Raw genomic sequence first — 12,888 nt, 5'->3', positions numbered from 1 at the left:
TAAATCTAAAAAACAAGCGAATATCATAATTGTTAAGCATACTACGTTGTTCGGGGCATTTACACAATAGAAGAAGAACCATGGTGAATTGAGAGTAGGGAAAGCTCTCACATGTCAACTTAGCTAAATATTTGTGTAAATTGGATTCTAGTCACAATGGTAATATCTATACTACAGATAGTACTCCTAATGCTAAATAGCAAGGAGATATACTTTTCCAGCTAAATACATGGTTTAAATAATAATAATTGGATATATTCTCTTGGCTCTCTCATTGACCAAAAACTTGCTCTCAATTGGAGACATGAAAAAAATAGCTTCAAAGTGGAATGATATCTCATTAAAGACACAAAAGATTACTACAAGGTAGTTACCAAACGAAAGAAGTATAGGATACCCTTCAAACTTCAAAGATCACCTTTAGTGTTTGTGGAGCCCCAAGAGGAATATCAAGAAAAATGGGAAATCTAATGCAAAAAAATCTATCTTGTATCATCAATAAGCATGTTCTTCATAATTTAATTAGCCACAACAAGAAAAGCAACACCAATCTTCTCAAATCTTCATGCAATATCAAATAACAATTCTCCCACGGATTTATTACAACAAAACTTCAACGCATTCTTCATATTATTCATCAAAAGAACAATACAACACAAAGGAATGCTCCACTTTGAATGGAAATCATCACATAGTATTAATCTTTAATAGCTTCATAGTCTCCATAGTCTCCTTCTTGATCTCTCACTCATAGATATATTATTTTAGCACGAAAAATTATCTATCTGTTGCTCACTCTCTCTCTCTCATGCTCTCTCTCAATAGTACATTGCAATAATCAATAATAATAATCCATAACCCTTCTTTGGTTGTGGATACACCTCCCAAGAGGTATACCTGATATGAAAGGTCACTCGAGCCACTAGAGTGTCCCTTCGTAGCTCAACAGCGTCACTGTCACTTTAGTCTTTTCTTTAGTCTTGAGCAGCTACTTCTTTCACTTCTTTGAGCTATTTCGAACTTGTATTCATCTCTTTCCAAGGTTAGAAAACTTTCCCAAGCTACACATCCATCTCACATAACACTTATAGAGGCATACAGAACATAAATAAAACAAAGACATATGCTCTACTACAGAGGCTTAGGAGAGGGTCTACAAAACCATACAGTTTATGGTCATCAGAAAGCATTTAGAACGAAAACCAAAACCAATCAAAACCACCAAGAATAATTCAATAAGCTTCCAAACACTCTCAAACTCCATCAATCATCATTCCATCCTCCTATACAAAAAGAAAATAGAACAAAATAGAAGCTCAACAAACTCAATCAGAACCAATCAAACACTATTAAAACATCAACATAATATGTTAGAACATCATATCTCCACTGAAAACTATCATGAGCTTCTTAAACTGAATCAACCTTATCCAAAACACTCTTTGACACTTCCAAATCAACTAATCAACATTCAAAATCAATCAAAAACCAACAATTCAGTCCACAAAAACAACAAAAATTAGCCAAAAAATTAAGTCATTTTAACCCTCAATTAGAAGCTTGTGTATGTTGAAGTCTCAAGGTATTGCTTTTGACATACCAACAATTGGTAAAGTTTGTGAGAGGCATGTGACATTGGAAAGCAAGCAAGAACTAGATTTTCAAGAAGTAAAAATAGATCAAAAGGAGTCCTTGATCTCATTCATGTAAATGTATGTTAACCACCCCATACATCTTGTGGATATACATACTATGTCAATTTTACTGATGATTTTTTCATATATACTTGGGTGTTCTTATTGAAATCTAAGGCTAAAGTATTTGAAATCTTCAAGCACTTTCATATTATGGCTGAGACTATGACAAATAAAAGAATCAAGCTATTCCCATTCACTGATTCCAACCTCATCAACCTCTGTAATTTGCAACCACTATGAGTTCCTCTACTCACATGCTTTCTTTACTCACATGTAATGACACATTGCTTTGTGAGTGGGTCAGTGCAGTGGGTCGCATATTTTTGTAGCCATGACATCTCGGGGGGTCCACTAGGGTTTACCGTATGGTACCACGTGAGTGTAAGGGAGGGGGATTGTTAAAGGGAAGGATTGTACATTTTATAAGGTAAGGTCCCATAAATAGGGTAGGGGTATTTTCATATATTTCTTGCATGCAAGTGACGTCTCCTTATTACTACTAGTGAATCCCCCGTGCATGACATACCTTTTTCCTCCTAAGAAAGAAAGAGTGGGTAAAACATGTTGTAGATGAAATTTTGCACATTTGCAAATATACAAGTAGGAGAGAGAGAGAGAGAGAGCGAGAGAGAGAGAGAGAGAGAAAGAGAGAGAGAGAGAGAGAGAGAGAGAGAGTGTGTGTGTGTACACGTCTGTGTGCACGCACACACAACGGCTCACCTCACATCCCCTCTCTCGTGTAAGCAATGTGAGAGTTGGCTTTATATTTCCAAACATTGGTGCGCAGATCGGACGCAGATAGCTCACGTGGTGAATCCCGGAAGGTCCCCAAGAACAAGTACTCTACTTTTTAGCACAAAAACCCATGTAAAAGCAAGCACGACAAGAGGCAAGAGACAAATTGGGTTCAATCTCCCCCATGCCTTGCGTGAGCGCTTCACAAAGCATGTATTTTATGTATATTTCCAATCTTCATGCTCAATAATAGCCCAATTACAAAAATATGACAAGCTTTTAGCTTTTGAGTTTGCTTTCTACCAAAAATAGGAAAATAAAGCTAATGGACGGTGCCCATAGAGTTTGGCACGCCCAATCTCAATGTCCAAATAGAAATAACATATCCAGGCGCATAAGCGCATACAAAATAATAATAAATAATCGATGTCTCTATAGACATAACAAAATATAGGCGTGACGCCTATCAAAATATAGTCGAAAAGTCGAAAAACCCGCTAGACTCCAATGCTTTCCTCCGCCACTGCTGCTATCTCTACACATCAACTGAAGCATTCACAATCGTTAGTAAAATAACACAATTAAACCGACAAAAGTGAATACCTAGCAGTCTTCAGCTACATAAATAAATCAACCAGTTAGAAATAAATCCTAACCTTAATTTATTACGAGTGCGCACTCTAAACTCATAAACGTTTATTAATTTAATATGCATTTTGCGGAATCACCCGCTATGGAATCACCCATGTACACACTAAATTAATAAAACGCCCGAAAAGGACAGGCGTCCCCATCAACTTCTCGCACAAAGAATCCTCTTTGTGTATGAGCCCCGGTCATCTAAGTTTACGGAATCCACCGTAAAACCTCACGGAATCCACCGTGGAATATGCCTCCTGGCATCATACCCCCGGGGTGGGATAGCAATTGACCTCAATTGCTATTAGCTCAATGTGGAGCTAACAGAGTGGGGAAAGCATTTAGGTCTCTAGCGTGCATCCATTGTGCTTCCTCTACAGGATGGTTCTTAAATTTTACTAGATATCTAGAATACCTTCGGCCAGTTCTAGTGGTCATGTAGTCAGTGTCTATGATGGCTTCTGGTTCAAGTATTTTAGTCTCTTCTTCTAGTAAAGGTGGGTTTTCATAGACAGGGTGTATAGGTAATTGTCCTCTAAATGGTCTCAATAAACTAATATGAAATGTATTATGAATTTTCCAATGTGATGGCAGTTCTAACTTGAATGCATTGTCATTAATCTTGTGAATGATTCTAAATGGTCCGTAGAATCTAGGAGCTAATTTGACAACTGGATGTCTATCTACACTTTGCAGTCTACGCTTTTCTATTCTAAGCCAAACATAATCATCAACTTTGAAATTCATGGCTTGTCTTTTCTTATTGGCTTGTTTGGTATATGATTGTTGGGCTTTAGCAATCATATCCTTTACCTCATCAAAAATAGTATTATGCATAACAGCAATATCATCGGCACTTTGTATTCTATTAGACAAAGATGCAACAGGGGTAGATAATCTATAGCCATAAATAACTTCAAAAGGTGCTTTCTTTGTAGATGTGTGCGGTGTATTGTTATATGCAAACTGTAATAAATGCAAATGAGTATCCCATGTCTGTGGTTTAGAGATAGTGTATGCACGTAAAAGATCTAGATTGGTGCTATTTGTGGCTTCTGTTTGTCCATTTGTTTTTGGATGAAATGCAGATGAGAAATCAATCTTTGTGCCTAGATTTGCAAACAGTGTAATCCAAAAATTATTACAAAATCTAGAATCTCGATCTGAAATAATCACTTTCGGCAATCCATGGTTAGTAAAAACAGTTTTCAAAAATAATTGTGCTGCTTGTGATGCTGTTAAAGTTTTCTTACATGCAATGAAATATGCTTGCTTACTAAATCTATCTACAATTGTCCAAATCATGTCATGGTTAGATTTAGTATTTGGTAAGCCAGTAATGAAATCCATAGATATATGTTCCCAAGGTTTAGATGGAATAGATAAAGGCATTAATAATCCATACTGTTTACCATGATGTCTCTTTATTCTTTGACAAATCAAACATTCAGAAACAAAATTAGATACATCTGCACCCATATGCGGCCAATAAAAATCTTCAATTAACATGCGTAATGTAGAAATGATACCTCTATGACCTTGATATGGGGGACAATGAATTTCATTCAAAACAAAAGATCGGAATGGAATAGTAACACACAGTCTCTTTTCAAAGAACATGAATCCATCATTATATGACAATGAATCAACAGGAATGAAATTATTTTGAACTAATTTTTGCCAATCAGAATGAAAAGTAATATCCTGGTGATATGTGTCTTTCATAGCAATCAAAGAATCAAAAGATATGATAGAAATGTTATGAATTGCAGGTCTTCTACTCAATGCATCAGCAACTACATTTTCTTTTCCAGGTTGGTATTGGATGATAGGATGGAAACTTTGAATGAATGAAGCCCATTTGATATGACGGTCAGAAATTTGGGGTTGGCTAAGTAGATGTCTAATGCTTTGCTGGTCGGTCTTTATCATGAATTCTGAACCCATTAAATAATGCTTCCATTGTTTTAATGCTTGTACAACTGCTAAGAGTTCCTTGTCATAAGTGGAATATTTAAGCTCAGAGGGTTTCAGCTTAGAACTAGAATATGCTATTGGATGGTTGTCTTGCATTAGTACGGCTCCTATTCCTGATCCGCTAGCATCGGTCACAACTAAAAAGAATGGTCTGTTAAAGTCAGGCAATTGTAGAACAGGGGCATTGGTTAATGCACGTTTGAGTAAATCAAAGGATTTCTGCTGATTTTCAGTCCATTGATAAACAATTCCTTTCTTAAGGAGTTTGGTCAATGGTAAAGCAAGTAATGAGAAATTACGTACAAACTTCCTATAGAAACTAGCAAGACCAAGGAATGAGCGTAATTCATGTACATTTTTAGGAACAGGCCAATGCAATATTGCATCAATTTTCTTAGGATCAACTTTAATTTCTTCTTTTGATACAATATGACCTAGATATTCTATTTCTGTCTTAAAGAATTCACTCTTGTCAGGATTTGCAAACAATTGATTTTCTTTCAGTAATTGAAAAACTAATGATAAATGCTCATAATGCTCTTTTTCACTTTGACTGAACACTAAAATATCATCAAAGAAAACAATCACACAATATTGATATTTTAGAAAAATACGATTCATCATTCTACTGAAAGTGGCAGGTGCATTAGTTAATCCAAATGGCATAACTAAGAATTCGTAATGGCCAAACTGTGTCTTGAATGCAGTTTTAAATATGTCGGATCTATCTAGCCTCACCTGATGATATCCAGACTTAAGGTCAATTTTACTAAATATAGAAGATCCTTGCAGTTTGTCCATAAGGTCATCAACTCTAGGTATAGGATACCTATTCTTTACAGTGATCTTGTTTAATGCTCGGTAGTCAATACACATGCGATAAGTATTATTCTTTTTCTTGACTAAGAGCACAGGTGCGCCGAATGGAGAACTGCTAGGTCGAATTAAGCCTCTATTTAGTAATTCTTCTACTTGACTTTGGATTTCTTTTTGCTCTATTTGATTGTGCCTATATGGGGCTTTGCAAGGTGGTTGTGTGCCAGGTATTAGGTCAATCTTATGGTCTTCTGGATGTGATGGAGGTAAACCTAGTGGTAGGTCTTCTGCAAAACAGTCCTTAAAATATGCAAGAAATTCCTTATGCTGAGGGTGCATATGAGTTTCTTTTGCGTGCAATTCATTTACCCAAATGAGATATGATTTAGTGTTCTTGCGTAGTGCACGTTTTGCTTGAGTATGCGAAAGCAGTGGAAACATATGAGATGCATGCATACCAAATAATGTAATAGATTTTCCTTGAAAATTTATATTCATTATGTGTGTGGAATAATCTATATTGGGATTATGTTGGTGTCTCCATGGCATTCCTAGAATAATGTCGCTAGACTGTAATGGGACAACTAAGAAATTTCTTCTTTCAATATATGGACCAATTTGAATTTCTAAATCTTGAACTTCTTGTGTGCCATTGTACCTAGTGCCTAAAAATGCAGCTTTTATGCGATAGTGCGTAGGTACAGTATGCAGTTTCAATTCCTTTACCGATTGCCAAGCTTCCTAAGCTTTCTTTTAAGCTTAATTGAAAGAAATATTGATAAAAATAATGGAGCTTATCTCTGTAACTCCACGACTTGATGAAGGAGGTGTTTGAGTGGTCCTCCGCCTGCAGAGCCTGGTTCTTCGCGATCTGACAGTGGAAACAGGGGTTCTTGATCGCCAGAAGTCTGCCTGTATCGACGGTTCGCGACGAGATTGACTGTAGAGGCCGTTTGTTCCTGGAGCTTCGCCTTCGCCCGAGATTGGTAGCAATTGGAAGCTCTTGATCTCTGCTCCGCTCTGATACCACTGGTGCGCAGATCGGACGCAGATAGCTCACGTGGTGAATCCTGGAAGGTCCCCAAGAACAAAGTACTCTACTTTTTAGCACAAAAACCCATGTAAAAGCAAGCACGACAAGAGGCAAGAGACAAATTGGGTTCAATCTCCCCCATGCCTTGTGTGAGCGCTTCACAAAGCATGTATTTTATGTATATTTCCAATCTTCATGCTCAATAATAGCCCAATTACAAAAATATGACAAGCTTTTAGCTTTTGAGTTTGCTTTCTACCAAAAATAGGAAAATAAAGCTAATGGACGGTGCCCATAGAGTTTGGCACGCCCAATCTCAATGTCCAAATAGAAATAACATATCCAGGCGCATAAGCGCATACAAAATAATAATAAATAATCGATGTCTCTATAGACATAACAAAATATAGGCGTGGCGCCTATCAAAATATAGTCGAAAAGTCGAAAAACCCGCTAGACTCCAATGCTTTCCTCCGCCACTGCTGCTATCTCTACACATCAACTGAAGCATTCACAATCGTTAGTAAAATAACACAATTAAACCGACAAAAGTGAATACCTAGCAGTCTTCAGCTACATAAATAAATCAACCGGTTAGAAATAAATCCTAACCTTAATTTATTACGAGTGCGCACTCTAAACTCATAAACGTTTATTAATTTAATATGCATTTTGCGGAATCACCCGCTATGGAATCACCCATGTACACACTAAATTAATAAAACGCCCGAAAAGGACAGGCGTCCCCATCAACTTCTCGCACAAAGGATCCTCTTTGTGTATGAGCCCCGGTCATCTAAGTTTACGGAATCCACCGTAAAACCTCACGGAATCCACCGTGGAATATGCCTCCTGACATCAAACATATTCAATTTTCAAAGTTCCCATTAAACAAAAAGTCAGAGTTAATTTATCTTCAAAAATCCTCAAAGAAGTTGTGGAGGTTTGGGAGCACTTGTGATCGTTACGTAGGTTTGGATTTAGGCTTGGGAGATTGATTATGGATTGCATACAAGTATAGATAGCTTTCTCTCTTTGAAGATAACTCATTAAGGCTTAGTTGCACTAATTGATAGTGGGGGAAAAGGGCTAAACTTCTATGGTGGTCGCATCGGCAAGGCAAAGGAATGATGACGGTTTGAAAAAATCCACGAACTAAAATCCCATTGGTTCCATGCATGCATTTGACAAAAAGCTAATTAGAATGCTTCCTTTGACCAACCAATGGGAGCACATTGAGCAGCTTCACTCTACTAACATCGAGTTAGAACACAGCTTCACTCTACTAACATCGAGTTAGAACCCTGTTTTGAGGGGGTGCTAGTAGGGGGAGGCGAGTGTTAACATGAACCCTCCGTGAGTCCCAAGTGTGTGACCATGGGGTGGGAGTGGCAATGGGGTTAGGAGGGGGTGTTGCACTCGCTTAGCTTGAGGCTTCTAGAGCTTGTAGACCGAGGAGCGCTAATAAAATTTTTGTGTTGCGTACACGTCCCATCGAGTCTCGACTGAGCCGTTAGGTAGTAGACAAGGAGCGCTAAAGCCTAATAATACAATTCTGCTGCTACGTACACGTCCCATCGGGGTTCGACCTTGTCAAAAAGTTCATATGAACTTTTTGCTGGTGGGCCATGGTGAAACTGTGCAACTATCTTCGATGGTCCGGATTCCGGCATCCTGACCACAGGGGTCTTCGAGGTCCAAGTCAACAAGAGTCACAAACACAGCAAAGGACTGAACAGCACAAAGGAAAGAACCCCATGCCACTCCATGAAAGCAAGGCGCGCTTTCCTCTAGTTCTGCGATCAGCCATGGCAAGAGGACTACAGCATGGCTGGCCGGGATCCGTGCTCCTCCCGTTTGTTGTTGTTCTGTGCTGTTGTTCGACGCAACTCCCGCTTCAAGCCCAATCGGCTATTACGGATTCGGTCTACCGGCTCTGCAACACGGCCGAATTCGGAAGCAGCAGCACGTTCGCAGTTAATCTCAACCAAGTGACGGGCGCGCTGCGGCAGGACTCGTCGACATCTCTCTACGGGAAGCAGTCAGTGACGTCCGCTTCATCAAACGAGTCGGATGTGTATGGGATGTACCAGTGCAGGGGCGACGTCTCTCCGGTGCAGTGCCGCGACTGCGTGTTGGCGATCTTGAATTCGGGCGCCTGCGGGAGGGCCATAGGCATGCGCATCCTTCTACAGGGCTGCTACCTGCGCTACGAGAACTACAACTTCCTGGACGACCCCGAGATCACGCTCGTGCAAATTAACTGCTCCTCCACCTACAACAGGACCATCAGCAGCAGCTCCCGCTCTCCGCAGCTCTACAGCGCCAATCTGGGCGCCGCCCTCAACCTCACCGCCCGGGAGGCACCCTCCCATTCCGGGTTCTGGGCCGCCACACGTGGCAGCGGCCAGACCACCGCCTACGCCCTCGCCCAGTGCGTGGGCTACATCTCCCCCTCCCAGTGCGCCTTCTGCCTCTCTCAGGTCTCCAGTTGCAAGGACTCCCTCGCTGGCCGGGTCTACTTCGTCACCTGCTACTACCTCTTCTCCAACACCCCCCTCCTCTTCAACGCCTCGTCGTCTACCCCCGCCGCCTCTAACGCATCCCTGTCGCCTGCGCCTTCCCCAGCTGCTAATTCCCTGGCCCCGGCCTCTTCTTTCAATCGGCCGAAGAAGAAAACGTCGTCCACGTCCGTTTCCGTCGTGGTGGGAAGCACCGTAGCGGGCGTGCTCGTCCTCGCTACTACTGCGGCTGCAGCCATCCTCCTTTGCAGGAAACGCCGAATCCGAAGCCAGGTCATCGTCGAAACTCGAGGTAAGGCCCTGAAGCTCCTGCGGAGCTCTGTCATCTCTCCGACAACAAATTGTTATACATGTTTTCTCGTGTAAACTTGCAGTATTTCTAATGCATACTCTGTTGAGTTCTATGTGCAGACAAGTCTTCGAGCCTGCCTTACCGCTTCCAGCAGGGAGCAACGAAATTCACTTTTGATGAGCTCCGACAGGCAACAAGCGACTTCGATCCGAGGTACAAGCTAGGGGAAGGAGGATTCGGTCCTGTTTATAAGGTCTCTCTCTCTCTCTCTCTCTCTCTCTCTCTCAGAGGTGTTCTGGGTGTAGAAATTATAATAGCCGCTCACCCTGTGCCGTCAACGTTTTGCCCAGGGACGCCTCGCTTCCGGCCAGGAGGTGGCCATCAAGACGCTCTCCTCCGAGAGCCGTCAGGGCGCGTCACAGTTCCTGTCTGAGGTCAACCTCATCACCACTGTCCAGCATCGGAACCTCATCCAACTGCTGGGATGCTGCGTCGAAGGCTCACAACGCCTGCTCGTCTACGAGTATCTTCCGAACTGCAGCTTAGACTTGTTCGTATTCGGTAAATCCTCTCAATCCTTGTACCACTTAAGGTCTTGGGATACATACAATTGAAAATTTTTTACATGTGGAGTAAGCACACTTGCCCATGCAGGCTCAGATCTACCACGGAGGTTAGACTGGGGAACCCGGTTCGAGATCATCGTGGGTATAGCCCGGGGCTTGTCTTATCTCCACGAAGATTCCCACATCAAGATCGTGCACAGAGACATCAAAGCCAGCAACATCCTTCTTGACAACAATTTCAGCCCCAAAATTGCTGATTTCGGCCTGGCGAGATTCTTCTCGGACGATGTCACTCACGTCACTACGGGGGTTGCCGGAACCCGGTAATTCGCCTCTTCCCTCTTCTTGTTAATTCTACGTTTTGCTTTTCGGAGATCTAAGGCTTATATAGCTCATGTTTCCCATTGAAAAAGGGGGTATGTGGCACCTGAGTACGCCCTTGGTGGGCAGCTCACGGAGAAGGCAGATGTTTACAGCTTCGGTGTACTCGTGCTGGAGATCGTGAGTGGTAGGAGGATCATAGACGAGTCCTTGCTGCCGGAGAAGCAGCATTTGCTCGATTGGGTAATGGGAACCTTGGTTGCTTAAACAACATAATCTAGTCGGATTTCTGTTATTCGATGGCATCGCTATGGATGTAGTCGTGAATAATAATAGTGATGATGATGATAAAATTGCGTCGCAGGCATGGGCATCGTTTGAGAGGAGACAACATGGCGAGTTATTAGATCGTAAGATGGGCAAGTCCGGCATCGAGAATGCAGATCAGGTAGTTCGCGTGGTGCATGTGGCTCTTCTGTGCATACAAACTGTGCCAAACGTCCGCCCCAGCATGTCTGAGGTAGGGTCTATGTTGCTCGGCCAGTCTCAGTTGCTGGCATTGCCTTCCAAGCCAACCGTCCCTGGCTTTGAAGTCTACTCGACAACATCCAGTTCGCCGTAGGTAGGAAATGATACATCATACAGCGCCTTAGACAGACGGCCTATTGCCACTGTCGTATTTTACGCTTGCCCACGCCAGGAATGGCGGCCCATACATATTATCAACATCTATACTATTAGTTAAGGAGAGGTGGGGGGCGGGTGCCACGTGGCAGCCCCCAACCTCCCCCACAAGGAAAAAAAGAGAACGCGGGGGCAGGTGCCACGCGTCCAACACCCGTCCCTGCCCCCGCCCGCAAAAATCGCGCCCGCCCCCGTGCAAAGCGTTGGGGCGAGTCTAGGCGCGGAACGCCTAGTGTTTAACTTACCACAATGCCACAAGCCACACAATCATTATTTCACGGAAGATGTCACGGAAGAACGAATTGTCAAGCAAAAGAGACAAAGAGGTATGTAATGATCAGTTCCAAACTTTAGAACCCCAACTTTACTTTGCATTAATATGGCCATAGGCCCATAGTCCTATAAAAGCATGTGCTAAAATACATGGTATGTGCATATGTATCTATTTGAGTTTTTTTTTTGGCTTCACTAATCCTTAAATCTTTAAATTGATATCAAGCTTCATCTACCTTATTCTCATACATTCCCAGCTTTTAGATCAAAATGTTCTCTTTCCCTTCCCTTTTAGTTCGTGTGTGTGTGTGTGTGTGTGTGTGTGTAGAGAGAGAGAGAGAGAGAGAGAGAGAGAGAGAGAGAGAGAGAGAGAGAGAGAGAGAGAGCATGCTCGATGGAAGAGCTTCTACCTGTGTGAATGGCTACTAGCCCCTTCAGTTCGATGACTACCTACAAGGGGAGAGAGAGAGAGAACTCGATGGGAGAGCTTCTACATATACGAATGGCCACCAACCCCTCTACTAGTTTGATGACTACTTAGAGAGAGAGAGAGAGAGAGAGAGAGAGAGAGAGCCAATGTTGCACAGACTCCACTTGTGACCCCTCTTTGTAGCCTCCTACGCCCACCGCCTCCTTTTGTTGCTTAGGCCCTGTGTTGTGCCAACTACTTGCCGCACCCATTGCTTGCACGTTGTCGAAGCGCGTAGGGTTGAAGGTCACCACAAGGGTTTGGCAAGAAAACTGGACAAGATAGTTGGAGATGCGCGTTCACGAGATAGGTAGATTACAGTGAATGTTTAAAGATTCAAGAGGTACTTCATGGTCAATCATTGGGGTTAGAGAGAGAAGAAAGTATGAGGGTTCAAGAGCTTAGACTCTAGAGATAGTAGAGATAAGAGAACGGTTGAAGATTTCAAGCTAAGTCCTTGAAGGGGGTTTGGCAAGAAAATCGGACAAGATAGTTGGAGATGCGTCTTCAAGAGATAGATAGATTACAGTGAATGTTTAAAGGTTCAAGAACTGGTTCATGGTCAATCACAAGGGTTAGAGAGAGAAGAAAGTATAAGGGTTCAAGAGCTTAGACTCTGGAGATGGAAGAGATAAGAGAAGGGTTGTTCTTAGCAAAGATCACAACATTAATTCCTCATAAGTTCTAACTTGAATCAAGTTTGTTTTTCTGGATTGTTAGAGCTTTCACAAATTATGAAAACAAGTACAATATGCTGTTATGTATCATAAGCAACTTTGCTTCCCATCATTCATACATGTTGCCATATCATGAATCAACTTTGCATGGTTACATTCAATGTAGACCAAAAGGGAAAAAAGCTTA

General features: G+C 42.0%; 1 protein-coding gene across 1 annotated transcript; it reads left to right on the top strand.

The window, feature by feature from the left end:
- The first annotated feature begins 8,594 nt into the window (after nucleotides 1-8,594).
- Nucleotides 8,595-11,812, top strand: LOC148021128 (cysteine-rich receptor-like protein kinase 2). Its single transcript, XM_087698969.1, has 6 exons — nucleotides 8,595-9,711; nucleotides 9,831-9,964; nucleotides 10,062-10,272; nucleotides 10,366-10,600; nucleotides 10,691-10,841; nucleotides 10,963-11,812. Exons 1-6 carry the CDS (start codon nucleotides 8,655-8,657, stop codon nucleotides 11,218-11,220), a joined length of 2,046 nt encoding a protein of 681 aa, XP_087555095.1. The 5' UTR covers nucleotides 8,595-8,654; the 3' UTR covers nucleotides 11,221-11,812.
- The last annotated feature ends 1,076 nt before the right edge of the window (nucleotides 11,813-12,888 follow it).

Source organism: Lygodium microphyllum, chromosome 18 (genome assembly GCF_053477565.2).
Source record: "Lygodium microphyllum isolate KBCC chromosome 18, Lygodium_microphyllum_v1.1.10, whole genome shotgun sequence".
Lineage (NCBI taxonomy): Eukaryota > Viridiplantae > Streptophyta > Polypodiopsida > Schizaeales > Lygodiaceae > Lygodium > Lygodium microphyllum.
This window is presented reverse-complemented; position numbering and strand designations above follow the sequence as displayed.